General features: G+C 43.5%; 1 protein-coding gene across 3 annotated transcripts in view; it reads left to right on the forward strand.

The window, feature by feature from the left end:
* RER1 (retention in endoplasmic reticulum sorting receptor 1) overlaps window positions 1-25,071 on the forward strand; it is a 114,381-nt gene that overhangs the window by 29,368 nt on the left and 59,942 nt on the right. For 2 of the 3 annotated variants that reach the window (XM_078642465.1, XM_078642467.1), the window contains exon 2: window positions 12,796-12,883. In XM_078642465.1, the coding sequence (XP_078498591.1) occupies window positions 12,803-12,883 (81 nt within the window). In that variant the 5' untranslated portion in view covers window positions 12,796-12,802. Of the gene's footprint in view, window positions 1-1,851; window positions 1,888-12,795; window positions 12,884-25,071 lie in introns of those variants that run through there. The other variant, XM_078642464.1, reaches the window with a different exon arrangement.

Raw genomic sequence — 25,071 nt, forward strand, 5'->3', positions numbered from 1 at the left:
GTGAGAAGGAAGGATGTAGGGCAAGAAAGAGAGAGGGTAGAAGGAGAGAGGAGGCAGGTATTAGTGTAGTAATGTAGACAAAAAAGTGAAAAAAAAGTTGTGAAAAAGTTGACAGTGCCTCACGTAAGCAACACCATTGGAGTTTGCAGATTTGTTCTCATCACATAAGGAACACCATTGGAGTTAGCAGATTTTTTCTCACCTGCACTCACTTTCTCATCATAAGCACTGGTCAACTTATAGCCTCTACACATGCCCTCTTAAACATGCACTATTTGCACTTGATCTCTCTGTACTTGCCCTCTCTGGAAAACACCCTCTCTGCACACGCCCTCTTTACTCATGCCTTCTCTTCACTTGCCCTTTCTACACATGGACCTGTGCAGAGAGATCATATGGAGAGAGGCATGTGCAGAGAGGCCATGTGTAGAGAGGCTGTGTGCAGTGATGGCACATGTCGAGAGGGCATATGCAAAGAGGAGAGGACAGGATACAGAGGTAGTGTAGGAATGAGAAAGTGCAAGAAGTAGTGGGAGGGCAGAAAAGAGTGGAAGAGGAAGAGAGGGCAGAAAGAAAAGGGAAGGCATGAAAGAGGGCAGGAGTAAGAAAGGTCAAAAGGAAGCGAGTGCAGGATAGGGAGGGAGGGCAGGAAGGAATAGAGGCAGAAGAGAGTGGGAGGGCATGAAGGAGTGTGAGGGCATGAGGGAAGGTAGGAGGGTGTGAGAGGCAGAAAGGAGAGGGCGGCTGTTAAGAGGGAGTGCGGGAAGGAGGACTAGAGGAGGAGAAAGAGATGGAAGACAAGAAGGTGAAAGCAGAAGAGAGGTGGAAAGGGAGGGCAGTAGAGACTAAGAAGGCAGAAGAGAGGGATAACCGAAGAGAGAGAGCAAGAAGGAGGGCAGATGTAATAGAGTGAGAAAAGGCAAAAGGGATAGAGAGGCCAGGAAAGAATAGAGCAGGAAGGAAGGCAGGAGCGAGAGAGTGTGGAAAGAAAAGATAAGGAGTGCAGGATAAAGAGTGAGGAAAAAATGGGGATGTAGATGGAGAGTGTAAGGCAGGGGTGTGAGAGATGTAGAGAGAGGACAAAAGGAAGAGAGATTGAAACAAAGGAGAGAAAAAAGAGAGATTGAGGATAATAAGGGAAAAGAGAGGTGTAAAGGGAGACAGAGTGGGAGAGAGGGGGAGGGAGTGAGAAGGAGGGATGTAGGGCAAGAAAGAGAGGATAGAAGGGAGAGAGACAAAGGTATTAGTATAGTAATGTAGACAGAAAAAAGGAAATAAAAGTTGTGTAAAAGTTGACAGTGCCTCACGTAAGCAACACCATTGCAGTTTGCAGATTTTTCACCTGCACTCACTTTCTCATTATTAACACTTGTCAACGTATAGCCTCTATACATGCCCTCTTAAACGTGCAGTATTTGCACTTGATCTCTTTGTACTTGCTTTCTCTGCAAAACACTTTCTCTGCAAAACACCATCTCTGCACACGCCCTCTTTACTCATGCATTCTCTTCACTTGCCCTTTACACATGGACCTGTGCAGAAGCAATCAGGTAAGGAGCATTTTGTTTACAAATGTGCTTTCACTTTGTAAGTTTACCTGTCGGGCGAACTGTTATGTTATTTTTGTGGGGGGGGGGGGTGACATTTCTTTGAATCGGTATTTTAAATTGCTTTTTTGACGAAAGTGCTCTTGATGTTACGTTCTGGGTGGGGCGCGCTTCTCCGGTAAGCTGTTCCACGGCGCGATCAGGCAAGGAGCATTTTGGTTGTAAATGTGTTTTCACTTTGTAAGTTTACGTATTTTCCCGTTTTAGCTCTTAATGTATTTTTTCTGTTTCCTTCGTAGGTTCGGTCGTGTATGCAAAGAGGAGAGGACAGGATACAGAGGTAGTGTAGGAATGAGAAAGTGCAAGAAGTAGTGGGAGGGCATAAAAGAGTGGGAGAGCAAGAGAGAGGACAGAAATAAAAGGGAGGGCATGAAAGAGGGCAGGAGTAAGAAAGAAGAAAGGTCAAAAGCAAGCGAGGGCAGGATAGAGAGGGAGGGCAGGAAAGAAGGAATAGAGGGAGGGCATGAAGGCGTGTGAGGGCATGAGGGAAGGTAGGAGGGTGTGAGAAAGGCAGAAAGGAGAGGGCGGCAGGTAAGAGGGAGTGCGGGAAGGAGAAGGAGGACTAGAGGAGGAGAGAGAGATGGACAAGAAGGTGAAAGAGAGCAGAAGAGAGGTGGAAAGGGAGGGCAGTAGAGACTAAGAAGGCAGAAGAGAGAGGGATAACATAAGAGAGAAGGTCAGAGGTAATAGGGAGGCCAGGAAAGAAGAATAGAGCAGGAAGGAGGGCAGAAGCGAGAGAGTGCTGAAAGAAAAGATAAGGAGTGCAGGATAGAGAGTGAGGAGAAAATGGGGATGTAGATGGAGAGTGAAAGGCAGGAGTGTGAGAGATGTAGAGGGAGGGCGAAAGGAAGAGAGATTGAAACCAAGGAGAGAGAAATAAGAGATTGAAGATAATAAAGTGAAAGAGAGCAGAAGAGAGGTGGAAAGGGAGAGAGTGGGAAAGGGAGGGAGTGAGAAAAAAGGATGTAGGGCAAGAAAGAGAGAGGGTAGAAGGAGAGAGGAGGCAGGTATTAGTGTAGTAATGTAGACAAAAAAGTGAAAAAAAAGTTGTGAAAAAGTTGACAGTGCCTCACGTAAGCAACACCATTGGAGTTTGCAGATTTGTTCTCATCACATAAGGAACACCATTGGAGTTAGCAGATTTTTTCTCACCTGCACTCACTTTCTCATCATAAGCACTGGTCAACTTATAGCCTCTACACATGCCCTCTTAAACATGCACTATTTGCACTTGATCTCTCTGTACTTGCCCTCTCTGGAAAACACCCTCTCTGCACACGCCCTCTTTACTCATGCCTTCTCTTCACTTGCCCTTTCTACACATGGACCTGTGCAGAGAGATCATATGGAGAGAGGCATGTGCAGAGAGGCCATGTGTAGAGAGGCTGTGTGCAGTGATGGCACATGTCGAGAGGGCATATGCAAAGAGGAGAGGACAGGATACAGAGGTAGTGTAGGAATGAGAAAGTGCAAGAATTAGTGGGAGGGCAGAAAAGAGTGGGAGAGCAAGAGAGAGGACAGAAATAAAAGGGAGGGCGTGAAAGAGGGCAGGAGTAAGAAAGAAGAAAGGTCAAAAGGAAGCGAGTGCAGGATAGAGAGGGAGGGTATGAAGGAGTGTGAGGGCATGAGGGAAGGTAGGAGGGTGTGAGAAAGGCAGAAAGGAGAGGGCGGCATGTAAGAGGGAGTGCGGGAAGGAGAAGGAGGACTAAAGGAGGAGAGAGATGGAGGACAAGAAGGTGAAAGAGCAGGAGAGAGAGGTGGAAAGGGAGGGCAGTAGAAACTAAGAAGGCAGAAGAGAGGGATAACAGAAGAGAGAAGGGCAGAGGTAATAGAATGAGAGAAGGCAGAAGAGATAGGGAGGCCAGGAAAGAAGAATGGAGCAGGAAGGAGGGCAGAAGCGAGAGAGTGTGAAAAGAAAAGATAAGGAGTGCAGGATAGAGAGTGAGGAGAAAATGGGGATGTAGATGGAGAGTGAAAGGCAGGAGTGTGAGATGTAGAGGGAGGGCGAAAGGAAGAGAGATTGAAACCAAGGAGAGAGAAATAAGAGATTGAGGAAGAGGTCAAAATGAAGTGAGCGCAGGATAGCAGGAGTGTGAGAGATGTAGAGGAAGGGCAAAAGGAAGAGAGATTGAAACAGTAAGGAGAGAGAACAAGAGAGAGATGGAGGATAAGAAGGTGAAAGAGCATAAGAGAGGTGGAAAGGGAGGGCGTAAGAAGAGATATAGATGGCAGAAGAGAGAGCAAGAGGGAGGGCAGAGGAAATAGAGCGAGAGAAGGCCTAAGGGATAAGAAGAACAAAAAAGGAGAGCAGTAAAGAGGGCAGGAGCAAGAGAGAGTGAAAAAATAGGTAAGCAGTGCAGGATAGAGAGTGATGAGAATATGGGGGGTAGATGGCGAGTGAAGGCAAGAGTGTGAGAGATGTAGAGGGAGCGTAATGTAAGGAGGGAGATGGAGACTGAAGGCAAGAAGGAGAAGAAAGAAAGGCTAAAGGAGAGCCTGAGAGAGAGTGAAGATAGGAGAGACAGAGGGATGAGGTAGAAGGAGTGAAGGATAGAAAGTGAGGAGAAAAAGGGGAGGTAGATGTAGAGTGAAGCCAGGAGTGTGAGAGATATAGAAGGAGGTCAAAAGGAAGAGAGATTGAAAGGGAGGGCAAAAAGAAGACAGATTGAAACAGAAAGGAGAGAACAAGAGAGATGGAGGAAAAAAAACAGAAGAGAGAGCTGGAAAGGGAGGGCAGGAGGGAGTAAGAAGGCAGAAGAGAGGGATGGCAGAAGAGAGAAAGGAGGGCAGAAGGAATAGAGTGAAAGAAACCAGAAGGGATAGGGACGACAGGAAAAAAGGAGAGCAGGCAGGAGCAAGAGTGTGAAAAGGAAAGATAGAGTGCAGGATAGAGAGTGAAGATAAAATGTGGAGGTAGATGGAGAGTGAAGGCAAGAGTGTGAGAGATGTAGAACAAAGTGTTTGTTACATGTTTTCCTTACCTTTAGGCTGGTCATCTCTCCTTCTAAATGCGACCTTACTAGTGCAGACCTCACTCAAACAATACTTTAAGTTAGCATCACGAGTGAAAGTTTTTGTGCAATTATGCAGTAAAGAATGCCTAGGACAGACAGCAAGTAATACAAAGAAGAATGCGTAAAGTAAACAAACATTTGTTATTATAAACGTACCGTGTTCACTGAATGAAGTTTTAAGATGTGTAGGTGATGGTGCAGCTGTCTCAAATGATTTAAGGTTTTTTTGCTCCTGTGTAAATAAATGATAGTGTTAGGAAAAGATAACAAGCGCAAGCAAAAGAAGCAATACATTTTTTATGAATACTGCGCTCAGAAACATCATATTAAGACAATGGCCTGTAAAGAAAAGCTGAGCAAAGAGAAGTTAAACGAGAAGTCGAGATAAATGCATAGAACTCTGTGCACATAAGTAGCGCATAGAGTTTACTTGTGAGGAGCGTCCAAGTTTGTATTATATCACATGCAACTAATAGTTACTATGAGATCGTGAAAGTGTGCGGGAGCCACATTCCTGTGCTACTCTTAGATTTTACAAGATGTCACTGTGCTAATTCCCTGCTTCACGTTAGTTAGTATGTGTGTGTGTAAAGATATCGAAAAGTGCACATGCATGTAAATCGTGAAGATAAAACACGCAAAGTTCAAAACAAATGTCTGTAACTACATTTTGCGCGCAATGTATCTAAGTAGCGCTAGTGAAAACAAATTAATTTTGAGTCAAGTCTGCGCTCAGAAACAACATAAACACAATGGCCTGTAATTCAAACATGAGCAAACAAAGTAAAACAAATGTGACATAAATGCATATAACTTTGTGGACGTTAGTAGCGCTGCTAAAAATAAAATACTTCTTAGTGAAGTATACGCTAAGAAACAACATCTTAACACAATCATCTGTAAATTAAACATAAGCAAAGCGAAGGAAAAGCAAAAGTGGACATAAATGCCTAGAACTTTGTGCACGTAAGTAGCACTGCTAAAAATAATTAATTCTCAGTGAAGTCTGCGCTACGAAAAAATATATTAACACAATGGTCTGTAAAAGCAACATGTGCAAAGAGACGGTAAAACAAAAGCGGACATAAATGCATAGAACTTTGTGCTCGTAAGTAACGTTGCTAAAAATAAATAATTCTTAGTGAAGTCTACGCTAAGAAACAACATATTATCAAATAATTCTTAGTGAAGTCTACGCAAAGAAACAACATATTAACACAATGGTATTGAAAGGGCAAAGAGAAGGATAAAACAAAAGCCGAAAATAATCCAAACACGCTATTGCAAGAGGCGTTTTTTTTAAAGGTAGACTAAGTTACTTACTGTTTTCCCAGAAAAGCTTTAGTCCGCTGGCTCGAAGTATACCTGCTGGGCTCGCTCCAAGAAATTATTCCGACGGTTGCCTTACTCCTTTAAAAATACTGTAAAAAGAAAAACTAACAGTTACTTAATTAAATAACAAAAGCGGTCAACTCTTTGTACTAAAGAACAGCATGTAGGTGTGATGTTGCTGAGGATGTTGCTGTCTCGCCGTATGTAAATTGCAGATAGGAGGCTGCCTGTAAGAATGAAAGGACTGTGGATGTTGTGGCTTGTTAGAATCGTTAGCAGCAATGTGCGACATCAGCCTATCTTGAATAACAAAGCATGGTGTCCGACAAGTTGGAGCCATGTCCCTTATGGTCTGCAAAAAAAGGGAAAAAAAGAACGTGCTGCTGAGTGGAATTGTAGAAATTTACAACAAAAACACGAGTTTACAGAATGTAACATTTTTGCTACACAGAAAGTACACAACATGCGCAATCTGTATAAAGTAAACATAAAAGTACACTAAAGTATGAAATCTACCAAAATCGTTTACCCGACTTTACACAGCATCCATAGTTACAATGAGACACGATCCTGAAAAGAGGTGCATCTTCATTCCTACAGTTTATAAACAAAAAAAAGAATACAAAATGCCTTACCTGAGGACACTTGCACCACGGGCAAAGCGCCAAAAAGAAACAGTAGCTCACATGAAACGGGCAAACCTAGAAATAGATAAACATACAAAGTGAAAACAAAACGTACAAAGCGGGTCAACGGAGCTCACAAGTAACAGGCAAACCTAGAAAAAAAAACAGGAAAGACACATTAAGAGCGAAAAGGAGCAAATACTTAACTTTTACAATGCCTAAAGCAAGCGTTTCCTAAACACCTAAAAAAGACAAGATGACTTAGATGCAATTCCTGGCACCACGGCCAAAGCGTCCAACCCAAAATCAAAATGGCTTACCTGCGCCGGGCCTTGCACCTCTGCCAAAGCGCCTAACATGGGCAAACATACAAATGAAACAGACAAAAGATTAAAAGTGAAAAGGAAGAAATAGTTTACGTGCAAACGGCCTAAAGCAAGCATTTTGGAAACACCCCAAAAAGACAAAATGGCTTACCTGCCGGTCCTTGCACCACGAGCAAAACTAAAAGTCGCATAACGGCTCACACTACAGGTAAACTTACAAAGGCAAAACACATTTATAAACCAAATGCTGCTTACCTGATCGCGTCGTGGAATAGCTTACCGGAGAAGCGTGCCCCACCCAGAACGTAACATAAAGAGCACTTTCGTCAAAAAAGCAATTTAAATTACCGATCCAAAGAAATGTCACCCACCCCCCCACAACAATAACATAACAGTTCGCCCGACAGGTTAACTTACAAAGTGAAAGCACATTTGTAAACAAAATGCTCCTTACCTGATTGCTTCCTGATCGCTTCGTGGGAACTCGGAGCAAAAGCTTACCGGTACAACGGAACTCACGAGCCAAAGCACATAACAGCTCACACGACTCTGCCGAACCTAGAAAGGAAACAGAAAAAATACATTAAGAGCTAAAACGGGAAAATACGTAAACTTACAAATGGAAAACACACGAGCTAAAGAACATAACAGCTCACACGACACTGCCGAACCTACAAAGGAAACAGAAAAAATACATTAAGAGCTAAAACGGGAAAATACGTAAACTTACAAAGTGAAAACACATTTACAACCAAAATGCTGCTTACCTGATCGCGTCGTGGAACAGCTTACCGGAGAAGCGCGCCCCACCCAGAACGTAACATGAAGAGCACTTTCGTCAAAAAAGCAATTTAAAATACCAATCCAAAGAAATGTCACCCCCCCACAAAAATAACATAACAGTTCGCCCGACAGGTAAACTTACAAAGTGAAAGCACATTTGTAAACAAAATGCTCCTTACCTGATTGCTTCCTGATCGCTTCGTGGGAACTCGGAGCCAAAGCTTACCGGTACAACGGAACTCACGAGCCAAAGCACATAACAGCTCACACGACACGGCCGAACCTACAAAGGAAACAGAAAAAATACTTTAAGAGCTAAAACGGGAAAATACGTAAACTTACAAAGGGAAAACACACGAGCTAAAGAACATAACAGCTCACACGACACTGCCGAACCTACAAAGGAAACAGAAAAAATACTTTAAGAGCTGAAACGGCAACATAGGTAAACGTTCAAAGTAGAAACACATTTATAAACAAAATGATCCTTACCTGATCGCGTCGTGGAACAGCTTACCGGAGCACATAACAGCTCACACGACAGGACACGACCGAACCTACGAAGGAAACAGAAAAAATACATTAAGAGCTAAAACGGGAAAATACGTAAACTTACAAAGTGAAAACACATTTATAACCAAAATGCTCCTTACCTGATTGGAACTCGAATCTTGCAGCCAACTCCAACAACAAACACTTATCAAAAGAAGAAAACAGGCGGACTCCCAAAAAAAAAATAACACACACCCACCGCCGCGATGACGAACAGAAGTGGGTGGAGAGGGAAAAAATCGCGGGAACGCCCCCGAATCTGGTCCGGCCTTGACGGACAGATCCGGCTCCCAATGGCTAGCCTCCATTTATGGAGCTAGCCAATGGGAGCTGGGGGACGTTCCTGAAGTCCTTATTAGAATCAAAGGATTTCGCCTGCGCCGAAAAGCTGCGCAGAGCGCAGCCTTCGACAGGCGAAACCCAAAAATATTTGGAGTCATTCCTGCTTTCTTCCATTCTATTTTTTCGAGTCTTTTTGGAGGATTCCCGGTTTTACTGGCACTAGCGGCAGGCATTCTGGTGATTTTTTGTTTCATTAAATATGGATGCCCTTCATGTGCAAGAAGCCGCGCAGCCCCTCCTGGCACTATTTAGCAACCGGATGCTTGAATACTATGGCACACTGCCGCTTGCGACTTTAAGCACGGCATATGGATTATCGTTTCAATTTTCCTATTTCACCTGTGTCCAGCCTGTGTTTCATTGCCTGAGCTGTGATTTTGATTGGGCCATTGATTTGTGTGTCTGCAGACCGGTTTCTCCTGACGTCGATTTTAATCAGCTGATGGGTCCCGTCGTTACTCACGAGTTGATTTGTACTGGCGAAAGGATTATGGCCTTAGCAGCGATGCATGGACTAATGGGTCCTTGGAACATACTCGCAGCAGCGCAAGATTTCTTGGCACTGATTTCTTGAGAACCCACCGAGTTGTCCTCTGATGGTGATAGAGGCTCCGGTACTAGAAGAGCACGTATGGTCTTTTCCACTTTTGAATTGGATGGCTGAACTGTTTTCGGATGAAGACGGTGATTTCATGTTGGAGGCTGTTGCTGCATATTTTGCATATTCGGTCTTGCCCTAAAAACTTTTCATGTTTCGAATCCCGCCCTCTTGCTTTCGCCTGACATGCTTTTTTCAAATTTTGATAGACTTTTTCTCCTCCCAGACCTATTGGCTTGAGCAAAAGTGAACAAAATATTGACATTTTGGATTTGTTACATTTAGTCATATAAAAATTTTGTCCCGAGGTTTGTACATTATAAACTTTGCTCATCGTTCTTGAACTCTGCTTTCATGAGGAGGCCCTTATCTTGTCTTATCTTGTCCGTGCTCGGATCATGGGGGGTGTGTCATATAGCTTCTGCTTATCTAATATCTGTGTTAAGTTAGCATAGGCTTATTAAATGTTTAAACGCCATTTTTTCCTTTTGCTGCTTCTGCACACAATACATAATTGCTGATTTAGCTTTCAACCTAGAAGAGCGTTGTGATTTACATGAGAATAATATGTTATTGCTCTCATATCAGCTTTGCTTAATAAACTATGTCTGTACAGAGAGTGCTGAAGCTACAAGAATAACACGACACAGAATTGTTGTGAGAACTGATCTCCGCACCTTCATAGACATAACATAAGTGCAGCTCCTGCCAAATTCTGGCTTTAGGCGCGTTTTATATTGCTTTGCTTAGAGCACACATACACACTTGATGTGGTTCGCATGCAGAGAGCTGGTGGAAGCTGATGTGATCTCTTCATACTAGGATCTGTAGGTATGGGCCCGCCCTGCTAAAACCCAAAGAGACCTTCTTAGATAGTAATATAATATGCTAGTTTGGGAGGGTGAGAATTAGGTGTTGTTAACGCTTATTCATTACAGCACATTAGCATGCTGTCACCTTTTGCTTTCTATGGACTAGTAACTATGCTGATAACTATGCTTCTGATAATATGTTTCCTTGTATTATCTAAGATACTGCGTTTGAGAAAACGGCATTAGTAAATAAATATTTCAAATATGCACGTGTCCTCATTTACTCCACGTTCTGGTTTGAAATGATTGTATAACGAAAGAGTGCTCATGTGTTCCACGTGACCCGAGGTATTGTAAGTTCATGTTCTGGTTTGTCTAAAGCATTGGGAGTTTGTTATGACCAATGAGAAACTGTAGCTAGCTCGGTAAGAGGGTTTTGTGTACTGAGGTGAGTTTTGGGTCACCCTAATTCACAGAGGTTCCAAATCTCTATGCACAGTTCTGTAGGAGAACGGAATCCCTGCTACACTCTCTCCCTCCCCCAGAACACCCCCCCCCCCCACACACACACTGTGCTCTTAACTGGCTGTCCGCTGGTGTGAGCACAGTACATTTGTCCTGTCTTCCATCTGTCAGACGTGCCCTTTTTATGCGTTCATAGCTAATCCTGTGCAGTAGCACATGACATCCATTCAGAAGCTTAGAAGAGAACACAGTCTTGTCAATTGTCCACTGCTTTGGTAATGTATCACTTGTAGCTGACAGGTTTGAATCCCAGTAAGACCAATGTTTTTGGTCTGGAACACCTGTTTTTACCAATACTTATAACATGCACAAAATGGGCGTTGGCTTCTCCTAGAGTAGTAGTTATTTTTTGGTGCATCATTGCAATCCAATTTGGTGCATCATTCCACCAGCTATGAAGTGTTTACATCAGGCTTCTCCAACAAGTAGCCCATAAGCTACTGGTAGCTCTCCAGATACCTGCCAGTAGTTATACAGTTGGTGGTCCGCAATAGGCAAAGATGGTGCTCTAAGGTCTATCACAAGTACATATCAGTTAAGGCAGGTAATCTGGCACGGTGCATAAGGTAGGGAAAAACCACCAGATCCCCACGTTTGTGGCCAACAGACCTCTGCGCACGTTCCTAAGTAATTACATAAAGTTTCATTAAATATCACAATGATGCTTGTATTTATATTTTCATATGTCTTTAGTTCAAGATCTTTAAGCCTTCTTACCTGTCAGTAGCTCTCCTGAGCGCAATCCTCTTTACTAAAATTGAGTCTTTTGTTTGGCTAATTAATATGTGCATACCAAAATTGAAAAACGTCATTCTGAGACAAAAATATGAGTATTTTCAGACTGCATAAGCTTGTTTGGAAAAAATGGTTGAATTTCCAAAATATATTTAGAGCTGATATTAATGCCCTAAAACATGAGGCACTGTGGGGAAACCAATTACTGATATGATTACCTTGGTGCCAGGGGCTGCAGCTATGGTAAAGGCATTGCAAATTGTCTGAGGGCCTAATTCAGAGTTTTGCGGTCCTTAGGACCTCTAAACTCGTGGTGACAGTCAGAGACCACCGCACCAGTGGTTCGACCATCTTATTACAACTACGGTGGTCGGACCGTATTAGGACCACCACATCCACCAGGGACACACAATCGCGGTGGTCTGAGGCCTCAGTGTGCTTGGTGGGGCCTCTGTGGCACAGCCGAGCATATTACGAGTTGGCTGTCAGCTACCCTTCTCATGGCATTTGGACCGCCATGAAAAGGGTGGCAGAGAGTCAACAAAGGGGCCCCTTCAGGGCCCCCTGTTGCCTCAGGGCCTTTGGGATGCATTCAGGTGGGCTCATGGCACGCCCTGTTCCAGCATGGCATGGACTTTACAGTCCATGCCATGCTGGAAAGTGCTGTCTGTCCCAAAGTGCTGCCTTTCTAAGGCTCTCCTGTGAGCCTTTTAAAGGCAGCACCCTGGGCCAGCCGCTGCAGGACCACCTGCCCGGATTACAACTTAATCCGGTAAACCGCGGAGTTTGGCATTGTGGGAGCGGGGCGCTGGCGTGCCAGCCCACTCCCACACTGCCAAACTCCTAATCAGGCCCAAAGTCTCTCTTCCATTGCTTCTGGCAACCCTGCCTGATGCACTGAAGTTATCATTGCAGGCAACATTGCACTGAGGTGACCACTGCTTGTAATCTTGCATAAAGTGGCCACCAAGGTAATCTTGTCTGATGTGGTCATTATTACAACACTAATAATATTAGTAGCTCGGGATGATTTTAATTGAGCATAAATAGCTCTTATTACAGAACATTTGCGAGACCCCTGATTTACTTAGTGGTGAGTTACTTCTCATAAGTATACTGAATCATCCATCACTTATTAAATCATTTATCCAATAGATTCATATTACACAAAAAGTAATCGTTTTGTGTTCTATATTTTCTACTCTGCAGGTTTTAACCCCTTGCGTGCGCGGTGAATGTTCGCGCTGTGCTGGAGTTTTTATTAGTGGGTGGGATTTGGATGGCCGGGGTCCGCCCTCCGCACACGCCCACCGTGACGCGTGACGGCTCCCGGCCATCACAAGCATGCAAGGGGTTAATGTTTTGAGTCAGAAATCAACATACAATCGAGACTTAGTTGATTTACAAAGGCTTAGGTTTTTTCAGTGTCATATGTATTGTTGAGCTGTGTAATAGTAACACTTGATATGACAATGCCTAAAAAGCTTCAACTATTGTGTTTGCTATATAAATTCTCAATTCTTTAAAAAAATTGTCTCAACAGAAGCAGGATGTCAGAAGGGGACAGTGTTGGCGAATCTGTCCATGGCAAGGCTTCTGTGGTTTCCAGATTTTTTTCACGACTCGGACAGGTACGTTTTGGTTGGGCTCAATAAGATGGAGGGCTGATTTGACAACAAATATTTGAATCCATCTACTTTAGAATAGTAGAAAAACATCTTAATTCAGATGCAGCAAACAATATATCCTGAAATAATGTTCCCTCAGGATGTAGCTCTTTGGGCTTCCCAAGCGCGTTATGGGATTATATTGCCTGTTCCTGAGGCCGTTAGTTCCCCAGTGGGGTTGTGCAGCAGTGAGCTTTAAAGAAAGAGCTGTTGGTTGGAATAAGACATTTATTCACTGAAGCTGCTTGACGAAGTCTGTCAAAAACAATTGTTCAGTTTGAGTTGCAAAATTTGTAGGTACCACTTCACTGGAATCATATAATGATGTTATGTGTATAACGTAAACCTTTCTTGTGGGCATCTAACTCTTGCTAAGTCATTGTTTAAATTATCATTCAGGCATAAACACCTAGGACCTGCTTACGAGTTGCTCAGTGGAGGGTGGTTGGGAATTATCAAGGCTGGAATTTCAGTTTCTGGCAGGTAATTGTGCCCCTGCATAGTTTACTTACAAGTTAAACCATCTGGAATGGGAACAACTAACTATGCAGACCTGTGTTTTTCAGTGAAAAAAGCATCATTTTATCTATTCCAGCCTGTTTAATGCTCCTATTTACCACCTGCATTTTGGCGGTGCTTAGTGGGAGCAACAATGGCAGTGCATATTGGGTGCTATTGGCACAGTTCTGTGGGGCGGGACATCAGGGCATGCTGGGTGCCTACTGCCACCCTTGTGGCTTGGGTAAGTTGTGCTTGCTCCCCCTCTTGCTGTTACTTGGGGCCAGGTAGCCCCTGATGACCCAAGACTTCTGCCTTTGGGCTGTACCTGTACTGTCTTCATTTGGCCGTGCACAGTTTATGCTCCTGGCCTTGATGCTGCGGGAATGAGCAGGGTTTGCACTATGGAGCCATCTGGGGCCAGGTAGGTTTGTTATGTGCTAAGGACTCATTCTTTGGCTCAATGTTGCCTTTTCTACTCTGGGGTTGGGTAACTGATCTGGATTGGTAGGTGGTACAGTGCTGGGAAGGCAGTAGGAGGTGCCACATTTGGCAGACAGGCACTGGGTTGTGTGCTTCTACATGCAGCCCCTGCCCGCCACATAACCAGCCCCGCCACAGTAGCGGAATCGCACTAAATAATAAGAGTAACATTAAATCCAGTAACCCTAGGTGCGGAAATACAGGCCTACTTATAATGGCCCGGAGCAGTACACACTATGCTGGGCCACTCTTAATCATAGCCATAGTGTTCTCCTCTGAATCAGCAGTGTTTTTATGACACAACCCACAGACACTTCCTCTGCCCCTCCACACCCCAGAACCTTCCTGATCCAAAGTGCGAAATCAAAGTTTTAATCCCTTCTCTGCTCTTGATGAAGAGGTCTAGTAACTTGAATAATATACTTCACATAACTGTAATGTACTAGACCCATAAGCTGGTTTCATTATGTCACCCTAGGCAACTATGTTATTTGGCAGAACCACCTTTTTCTTCATTATCACATAGGAATACCTTCCAATATGTGAGTTCACCATTCCTGCTTTACAAAAAAAACCTAAATGGTTCAATTTAATGGACTAAATGTTTGCTTCATGTATAATAAGAATCTAGCCCACATATAGGGTACACATAACCGCACGGGAATGTTTCTCAGTTCATCTATAAAAACTCACTTTTAATAAATATATTACTAATGAGTGTGATGTGGTAGTGCTCTGTCATTTACAGACAGAACATTTTCCATTGAAATGGCTACAAACGTTCCCACTGACATGCAGTTTTACTTATAAAACTTTATAGTGTATAAACCATTCTCAGTGCAAATTGAGTTCCAGCAAACCAATTTATCACTTGCACATCACCAAGTAAAGAGTTCTGATTTGTTTTCATCCTTTTAAAAATATTGTTTTCATCACACAATTACAAAAGAAGGGCTTTCATAACTACTGAAATGTATTTAACATGTTTGTACAGTTCACTTTTTAGCTATTTAAATGTGTTATAATTAGGGCTCCCGGTTTTATGGTATTTATTTTTTTGTCATTTCTGTCTGTATTTATCCATATTTATTTTTTGCTAATTTCATCTGTATTTTTCCATATTTATTTTGGGTGTTGTGGAAAAATTAAGCTGAAATTAGTATATTTACAGATTTATTTAACCGATAAATATGCGTTTATGCTTGAATGTCTGCCAGGTTTTAGTGCTGTGAACACCGTGAAAGATAAATCAGTGCACTTAAATGAAAATATGCACATTTCAGTATCAACCATGTGTATATCTAATGCTGTTAAAGCCTATTTACTAAAATACAACACAAACAAATATTACTCAAACAGCAACCCAATTTCAGTTTTTATCCACATTTAAAAATAAATACAGACCAGTAAATGAATGTTTTCTGTCTGTATTACTCTGTAGAAATCAGTTACAACGGAAAACAGTGAGCCTTAGTTATAATAAAACATGACACCCTACAGCTTTTCTTTTCACATTGATTGCACAGCATGTTCGTCAGACAGTTCACTTTAATAAACTCTTCAACTTTTCATTCAGAGAAGGAAAAGTAATTGTAGATGTAAACTGAGTTTTGACCTCTGTCTCAACACAAGTAAATCTTACAAGATAAAAAGAAGTTTTAAAGGCATCTTTTATGCTCATTCACTTTGTGAGTGAACAGAACAACTAGCTGTTGGTCAGCTTGCCAGGAATGGCGAGTAGACCCTAAATATAGCTCGCCCTGATAAAATCTGGCTCGCCATAGTGAGTGGGTGAGTAGATTTGTCGAGGCCTGTGTTCTAATTTAGTAGTGCACCCTTTCAGCATCATGGACGAGTTATGGTTCTTTGTTCGGAAGCCAATGGAGTAGCTCAGGTTCCGTATCACTCCACACCTGACTCCACCATCCACTGCTATCCTGTATGATTGAAACCCACTTGGGAGCTGTGGCGTGTTGTATGAAACCATTGAAGGCCAACATCTGAGCATGTCCAACCATGTGAAGACATTGAAGCTGGCCGGGCTAATGAAAGGCAATTAATCAAATAGTTGTGTTGCAGCAGCCGCACTACAAAATGACGGGCGGACTAGCTGAGGTCGGTGACCAGCAATATCATTGAAGGCCAATTTAACCAGAGCAAAGAAGGGGAAATCATTACAATTGAGTGTGAACAACTGATCGTAACTAATATCGTGAAGATACTGAAGCAGATTCAGTGTTGTCGTTGCGACCTATGGAAACAGTATAGTTGCAGCCGTTACATGCTTGGGCTGCATGATTGTTCAGACAAAGCCCATGGAATCCGATAACTGAGCCAATTTGTCCAGAGACTCATAGACGCCTGTATTGCACTTTCTTACTTCATTTTAGCTTTAATGCGGTTTGCAGATTTAACAGTTGAAATCACACGCATGATTGATTTAAACCAAGCTTTGTGCGCACTTGACAGTATGCACGTGTGAAACTTGCCTGCTCGTGCCTGATGTAGGACGTCTGGCGTGACTTACACCTGCACTCTGAGTGGCACATGCAACTTACTGGCTCATTATTGCTGTGAGTGGCCTGCGGATTGGCGTCTCCGTGGTCGTGTGTCACCCGCATCATAGTCCAGCTGCATGCTTCCTGCATAGAACGAACAGGAAGAATGCCTGGCGTCCTGCATTTCTCTTCTTGTGGGTGTGTCCAATGGTCATTTTGTCAGTTCCTTTAAGGCCAGGACAGCTGCAATATGCACTTATTACAATTTACAAGTGCGCATTGTGTGGGGAGGCGTTTTGCTGTGGCATGCACATATGTTATTTGAAGCTGCATGTCAAACATTTAGCTTAGTTTAATCTCATTTTTGTGAATGCGCTGCACACGGATAACCATTTCACAAGTCGCATTGTGTTGGGAGGAGTACTTTACTGTGACACACACACATTTTACTAACAACTGCATGTCACTGCTATACACACAAACTACATGGTAGAAACCTATTTACTTTGTCTAACAGCGCGACACTCATTTTATTAATTGATAGATCCTTTATGTCGCACTGCAAATTACATTGCGAATTGAGTGTGGGGGGCATGTTATTCGTGTCTGTAATTCAGTGACATGCACTCTTAGTCTAACAATGTGACACGCTCATTCTAATTGTTGGATCTGCAACGCAGTGTGTCACAGTGGGCCCTGAAGCAATGTTTTGTATATTGGTCTTACTATGGGCCCTGGAACATTTTGGCTGAATGTTGGCAGGTGACACGTGGTGGAGACGGGCGTGGGTCACAGTAGCCCGTGATACTTGTTAATAATTAACACAAGTACTGGTTTATCTATGGTATATTGAGGTTTTATGGTGTCCGTGTCGCATAAAGAGGGCACACAATGGGTAAAAATACTAAGAAAAAATAAACAGGTGACCATGGCCTAATAGAGGGGCAGCAGCCGGTTGTGATGGAGGAAGGCTGAATGACGCTAGACAATATCCTGCATGTTATTGCTGCTTCATGAGAATACTTAGGTTTCAGAATAGGGGTTAATAAGGGAGGATCATTGCTGTTTGGTAGAAAGGGTTTCATGTACAGAATTCACATTGGGCGAGATTTCACCTGAAGTATCCACTATACAAAAAGAGAAGACCCTCCTGGTAACAAGAGTTAAAATGCTGAAAACAAGAGCTGAGGACGCAGAGAAAAAACCCCAAAGGAATAATATCCGCATTGTAGGGTTGCCAGAATGACTAGAAGGGGGCCAATGGAAACATGACTAGATTGTTGGAGTCATGGCTGAGAGAAGTAGTGGTTCCAAAGGGGCTTTCTCAACACTATGCTCTCAAAAGGGCTCATCGGGTACCTGGAAGGGCTCATCTGCCAGGAACGGCACCAAGGGCTGTGATTGTCCGATTACTGTATTTTCATTATCTGGATCATATTTTAGCACAGTCTCAAGAAAAGGGTGACATCTTTGTACAAAACCTGAAAGTTATGGTGTTTCCTGATTTCACAAGGGAGGCTCACAAGCAAAGGGCTTCTTTTACAGAGGTCAAGAGGTGTCTTCGAGATAGAGGGATTACTTATGCAATGTTGTTCCCTTCTTGGTTGCATTTTGCTTATGGCCGGGAGGCCTTGTTTTTAATTGCCTGCAGTTGCTTTCTGAGTGGATAGATCGGCTCCCCCAGGGAGATGGGCTCGTCTTAAGAACAAGAGACAGCCGGTTAGTCGACCAAAAAGCAGCGGAAGGAAGGGTGGAGGAGCAGCCCTCTCTAGGCTACAGGCGCATCCTCTCTAGGCTGCAGGCTTATCAAGATCAGGAAAAACTGGTCAGAGAGGTGGTGAGTCGGGGTAGAGTGGGATTGCACTCTCTTTCCCAAAATACAGAGGAAGATGAGACAGAATCAGAAGAGTCTTCTGCTTCTACAGCTGAGTTGGAGGTGATCTTGCCACGTTGCACCTGGCACATCTAATGATATTTTTTGATTACCCTCCCACATGTCGTGCCAGGAGGAGCAGCAAATAATTTAATAAAAAACGCAGAACCTGACTTCATAGAAAAACATTGTAAATTTAGGAATATAAAGTGGGAGGTTTATTTGTACAGAATGGAGTGCAAGTAATAAATGATATATGGGTGTGGGCGGCATCATTCTGAATGAGGGGTGGGTGGTGTGAAGTAAGGTGGGGAGGCAAGCTGATGGGAGTAACCCCTAATGTGTAGTTTGAGAGGTGTGAGTTACTCAGGAAGAGGATCTGTTGACAGGGAACAGGCATGGGATCACTTATTAGATTGTCCAAAAAATCCAGATACAGTGGATGAATCCAGGGGCCAAAGTGTGCAGAAACAGTACAAACAACTTCTGAAATGGAAGGGAAGGAAATATAGTGATACATGATGTGATGGAGACTGGGCATTTAGGGAGGGGGTTGTTAGGTTAATTGTTGTAATGGGTTTTGTTTATTTTATTGTTTAGTGTATTATAAATTACAATAAAACGGTCTACAAAATAAAAATGGACGAGCTATTACAGTTACAGCCCCTTTTACAAGTGAGGGGACATTTAAACTAAAGGATCACAGTACATATAGGAAATAAAGTTCTCTATTTCAAGCTTTATGCAAAACTCTGCTAGTTGTGTCCCATTTGTTAGTCTCGGAGCTGGTTGTGGAACCACCAACACAGGCCACATCACTATTAGACACATGATGGGGTGATTGGCTGGGTTAGTGATGTGTGCTTCCATTATCATGAAGTATCCATGTACATTTTTGATTATTTTGTAAGGTATAGCTAATACATACAGGTAAAGAAAGAGAGCTAAAACACTGACATAGCTTGACAGTTTTTCTACAGTCGAGAGGAACTGGTATCACATGGAAGTTTGCATAGTTTGCTTTCGTGATTAAATCATTGTTTTTTTCTTAGCTCTCCAGTAGTGTCAAGCAAAGTCTGTCAAATTAATATTGGCTAATGAAACAGTCTATTTTCGGGGAAAGGTTTTTTTAAATGTATTTTAAGGCATTTTGTACAGCGCAACACTCTTCTTCAAAGGTCCTAGCCGGCAGCTTTCCCTAAGAGATGGTGCACTGGGCTTAACGTGTAAAGAGTTATGGTTTTAGGCTCTTTCTGAACATGACATAGTCGGAAGTGAGGCGCAGGTCCAAGGGCAGGAGGTTCCAATGGGCAGTTGCCAAGTGGGGAAAAGAGCAGCCACCTTTCTATTTTTATTTCGACACATTTGGCTTTAGCTAAAACTAGGTTAGCAGATCCAGGGTTCAATGAAGGGTTGTAGAATCCTACCTTAGATTGTAGAATTTCAGGTACATCTTTGTAAAGTGCTTTGTGCACATGGCTCAAAAGTTTGAATGTGGCTCTTTTGTACATTTGGAGCCAATGTAAAGTTGTAAGGCATTCTGAAGCAGAGCTGAACCTATCTTTATTGCAGATTAGTTTAGCAGCCACATTTTATATTCTCGCCTGCAGTCTGAGAAACGGTGGTCTGCCATGCCCACATGAAGGGCATTTCCATAGTCCTATTGATTTGTAATTAGTGCCTGGACTACGGTTCTGCTCCAGTCACTGGCAATCCATCGAAAGTGCTTCCATAGGAGCTTGAATAGTCCAAAACACTTGCCACATGTGGCGCTGACCTGCTCCTGCATTGAGGGAGTCCTCGATTAGGACGCTGAGATTCTTTGGCACTTTCTTGTTCTCTGGGGCTGAGCCTAATGAAGGTGGCCACCAGGAGGAGTCCCAAACCTGGTGGGCACTGCCAAAGAGTAAGATCTCAGTTTTATCAGCATTTAACTTTAGGCAGTGATATGTCATCCAATTCACTACCTCGGATAGATAGTTAATCAGTCTAGACCTAGTCTCATGATCCTTCTCACCAATGAAAATAACTAGCTTGGTGTCTTCCGCAAAAGAGCAAATCTCAAAACCCCAGTTCTGGCAATGTGCGTCAGAGACGCAACATAAATGTTAAATTGCGTCGGGCTCAATGAAAGAGCCCTGATGGGCCCTGTTCTTAGATAAATGGAGGGGGCAAACGTAAGGTGTTTAGTATAACAGACTGGGTTCTTTTGCTTAGAAAGGACCAGAACTACTTTAGGGCTTTTGAATGTAGCCCTGTATCATGGAGTTTCTTTACCAAAAGGCTTTGAGAAACTGTATCAAATGCAGCAGATTGATCAAGTAGACTCAGGACAATGGCCTTGCCATGATCTCCTTCTAATCTGATGTCATCCAAGACAGCAAGGAGAGTGGATTCAGTGCTATTCTTGGCTCTGAAGCCAGTTTGTGATGCATTCAGGAGGTTATTATTCTCTAGATAAGCCGTTAGTTGGATGTTAACTATTTTTTTCCGGACCATAGCCACATAGAGGAGCAAGGATATAGGTCTGTAGTTGGATACGGTTGATATGTCTATTCATGTTTTCTTGGCCAAGGGGAGTGTCATGGCTTGTTTCCAAATCCCGGGGTAGTTGGCATTAGATGAGGAGAGATTAAAGATGTGTGTTAGGTAGTTACTGAGTATGTGGTCCGGGTGGAAGAAAATAAAGGGTGTGGACAAGGATCATCTGGGCAGCTGGACCTGACCTCTAGAATCACTTTCTCTACCTGATCCACAGAAGTACTCACAAAGTTGCCTACGTGTGTGCTTGCTTTGTTGTGTAAGCCTAGTTCCTCCCAGAAGATTTCTTCTAAAAATGGTTGTAAGTAAATTGTATGTATTTTGCCATTGAATAAGTTTGCTAATTCTTTTCAATAGCTGGCAGATGGGTTGATCGCCTGTATTGTATATAACATTTATAAAGCGCAACGAACACCCCACGGGTACCCTGTGATTGGCTGGATGGGTGGGACAATTCTTATACTATTTTAAAAAGTTCTTTTGAGGAACCCTGGTTTTCTTCTAGTCTTTTGATGAAGTAGTCTTTTTTTTTTTTTTTTTTGCCCTATGAGAGCGCCGTGATATCTATTCAATTAAAGTTTGTATACCTTCCATTCCTCTAGGCTCTTGGAATTTCTCAATGTTTGCACCAGTAATTTGTATTTTCTTTTCTCTAGTCTTAGCTCTATGGAGTACCCTTTTTCCGGTGGATATTGCCTCGAAGGTTGTTAGCTTTCCATGGGTGCTCTTATCCCGGGAGTTGGTAATGGCTAAATAAAAATTGTCCAAAAAATACTTGAGAGACAAGTCTGTACCAGTTTCTGGTGGAGAGAAATGGTTCGAGAAGGAAGCAACGTCTGTTTTACTCCAGGGTCTTTTCTGGATGGGCGGCGAGTTGGCTGGTAATTTCCTGGTTGAGGGTAGAGTGAGAGAAAACTTGATTAAAAAGTGATCAGACCACATTAGTGGGAGCATGTCATGGATTGTTGTGTTTTCTATGTTTGAAAAGAGCAAATCTAGCTTGTGGCCTGCCGCATGTGTCAGCCCTGAGACCCATTGTTTTAGATGAGGATTAACATTTCAATTTGTAGCCTCTTGGAGAGAGGAGCCTCTATGTTGTCAAAGTGAAGATTAAAGTCCCTAATCGATAGGAATTACTTATGTTTTAGACAAAGTGTGGACAACCATGTGATAAGATTAGAGGCCAGTTGGGAGTTTTAGCCAAGGGGGTTGTATAGTTCTGTGCCTCCAAGCAATATTTGTGCTTTGTAGGATAGCTGGAATGCTAGAATGCTAGAGTTTCACATTCTGCTGTCGAAGAGCTGTTTTATGAGAAGCAGTTGTATGTATATTTAAAGATCAAAGCTGTGCCCCCTCCCTACTCTGTGTCATTTCAGGATCTTGTAACCGTTAGGAACTGCAACGGTAGTCTCAGGTAGAGTGTGGCAGTTAATCCAGGTTTCTGTTATGAGGCCTATGTCTGGATTGGAGTTGTTTATAATAACCCAAATGTCTATGCATTGTTTGGGCAGAGATCTGACATTGAAATTGATGCAATTTAAGGTTAAACCATCAAGATTAATGGTTTGATTCAAGGGTGGGTCCTTGTTTGGCCAGCCTACCCATTTGCAATTGAAGCATGCGAAGGGGCCATTTAGATGACCTGGGAACCATAATATACATGATTTAGGCTTAAGTGTGATGAGGCTGTTTAACAATAGGAGAGTCCCTTGCGAGTAGGTTAATTTTGCCTGATTTTCTGGGATGAAACTGTCAGGGATCCTGACGTCTGGCAATGGTCAGGCGCAGACAGGTTTGTTTGTGTCACGCTTCAAGTGCTGTTTGATATTCAAGGTTTCATCATCAGTAGTTACAAAATGTATTCTCTCTGATCATTTCCCAATGAAACCCTTTTGAAAGTACTTTCACTTCTGAATTAAGGCAGGAGCCAAAGTTGTGGCAACAGAGTTTCCAGAGAAATGCTCCGAGCTAAAGCTTTGAAAGTCAATGTTAGTGTGGTATCTTTTAAATATGACCCAGGGAGTTGAAGAGGGACTTCTCACAGCCACACCTGTTTCACCCTGTTTAAATATTGCCAGAGTGAACTATTGAATGATGTGAAATGCTCAAGGTCCATCTAAACTAGAATGAACCCGCAGATGCATTTCTTTTCCATGCTCGTCCTATTCTGTTGGCATTCTAAAGCATTAGACCTTCATCATGCAAAACCGTTGAGAACATCGCTTCGCTGTGAAGGTACCATAGATAATATATAAACAGAAGTGTGAATACACTTTTAATATCAATACATTTCAGGAGAGAATTTCTTCACCTATGTGTTCCAGTATCCATGTTGCTACTTTTTTTTTGTAATAGCATCTTGGTTGCGAGCCAATTTGTTTGCCTCCAATGCTGTATAAATTAAATAAAAAATGTAATTCTATGCCCGGACCGGAGGCGAGGATTATGCTGCAACTTTCCTTTATTTCTCACAGCCAGCAGTGTTTAACTTCAACTTTTGTTGTTGTTGGTTTTTTTTTCTCAATAAACTAGCTCTCCCATGGTGCTCTACACAGTTCATGTACAGTTAGCCAGTCAGCAGTATCCGCTATCCCCAAGGGCGTGCGCTTCCTGTGTCAACTCCTCTTTCTTTCCTGCTGCCAGCAGTTAAGTCGTCTTTTATTTTCTCTCTCGTTATATGGGAAAAAAATATATATAATGCCCCCGCGATTACCGGGGGAGAGGTTTTGTCATTAACTGTCCCGTTTTATTTGCAAGTGTATTTCGCCTGTTGTTCTCTCACAGGGTCTTCGTGTGAAGTTGCGCTTGTTAATTCTGACTTTCTCCTTCATTAGGTGCTTATTTCCTTTGCTTGGGGTCGCGTGAGCATCACCGAAGCTCCACTCGTGGCCCTTGTGACAGGCTGTAGGGTGCATCGGCTTGGGGGGGGGCGACAGGATCGAACTCTCTGATCCGTGCCGCTCTCTGTGGTGGGATCAGCGAGTTCAGTCACGCAGCCCGCGTTTTTCAGTCAGACGCGTGTTATTGACAAGCCTGCAGCGGTCTGAGAACCTTTACGCCTGCAGTAGAGGGTCCGTATATTGCTGAGGCCACAGCGTGACACCCACAAACTCCGTGGGTCAGATCCGTCACCCTGAGGCGATTTCATGGTAAAGGCATTGCCTTGGGCTGTTCCAGCACTGACTAGCTGTGGTGGGGGCCGGGCCCAGACCTCATTGACACCCACTATAAGCAAAGGGTGAGTAGCCCCTGGGAAGAGCTTTCCTGCCAGCTGCTCTGAGGCACAAAAATATAGTGTACTATTACTGCCTAAACTTTCTGCCACTACCTGCAGGTTTACCTGTATACGCGTAGAGCGTGTTGCCTGCCATCAGGGGTCGCGTGCAATTTTGATCCCTGCTACTCTTCATTATTAATTGCCATGGAGATGGAATACGCAGAGGAGGAATCCCTGCAAGTCATCCCCCTCGATGAGGAGTTTTGCCGCGATGTGGACGCGTCCATTCATCGGGCGGTGTAGGCGGCAATGGGTCCTTTTGAACGCCGCATGATGCAGTATGCTTACGCCATACAGGCAGAATGACCCCAACGCGCCGAGAAGCGCAAGAGCACCTCAACGGCTGAGGTGGGTGTGTTTGAGCAACTAAAAAAGGCTTTTCTGTCCAGGCTTTCACCAGTAGAGCAGGATACTACTCCGGATTCTCTGGATGTCCCGGACTTCGGTCCAGATGACTCCGAGGACTCTGCAGGAGACTCCCTGGATGAAGCAGCCCCTCTAGACCCTGGCACCCTATTGTATTCCCTCCAGATACCTCAAAAGATGCGGAGGAGCCCTCCGATATGTTAGTTCCGGAAGACCTAATTCATCCACCGTCCTCGGAATGGAATCCCTCCCCGAAGGTTTCGGTGTTTGTGGCTGGACAGTTACGCAAACCCTTGGAGAATGAGGTCAGAGCCTGCCTGAGGGCAGAGTGTTCTCGTCTGTCCCTCCCGGGCAAAGTTGCAACAACGCCGGAGGTAGACCCCCAGAATGGTGACCTTTCTTCTGAAGTATGTTAGGGACCCGTAGAAGGGTATTGATAGATCCTGGAAGTCCTGCCAGGACAGACTCCTGGACCTCACCGGACCGCTCACCAAAATACTTGAGTTGGCCGAGGAGGCCATCGTCGCAGGCACCCCTTTGTCACCAGAGCGAGTTTCCAACTGGGACCAACGGGTGATGGTCTTTTTGGGGAATGCTAATTGCGCCCTTTCAACTG

The sequence above is a fragment of the Lissotriton helveticus genome, chromosome 5_1 (assembly GCF_964261635.1).
Source record: "Lissotriton helveticus chromosome 5_1, aLisHel1.1, whole genome shotgun sequence".
NCBI classification, from domain to species: Eukaryota; Metazoa; Chordata; class Amphibia; order Caudata; family Salamandridae; genus Lissotriton; species Lissotriton helveticus.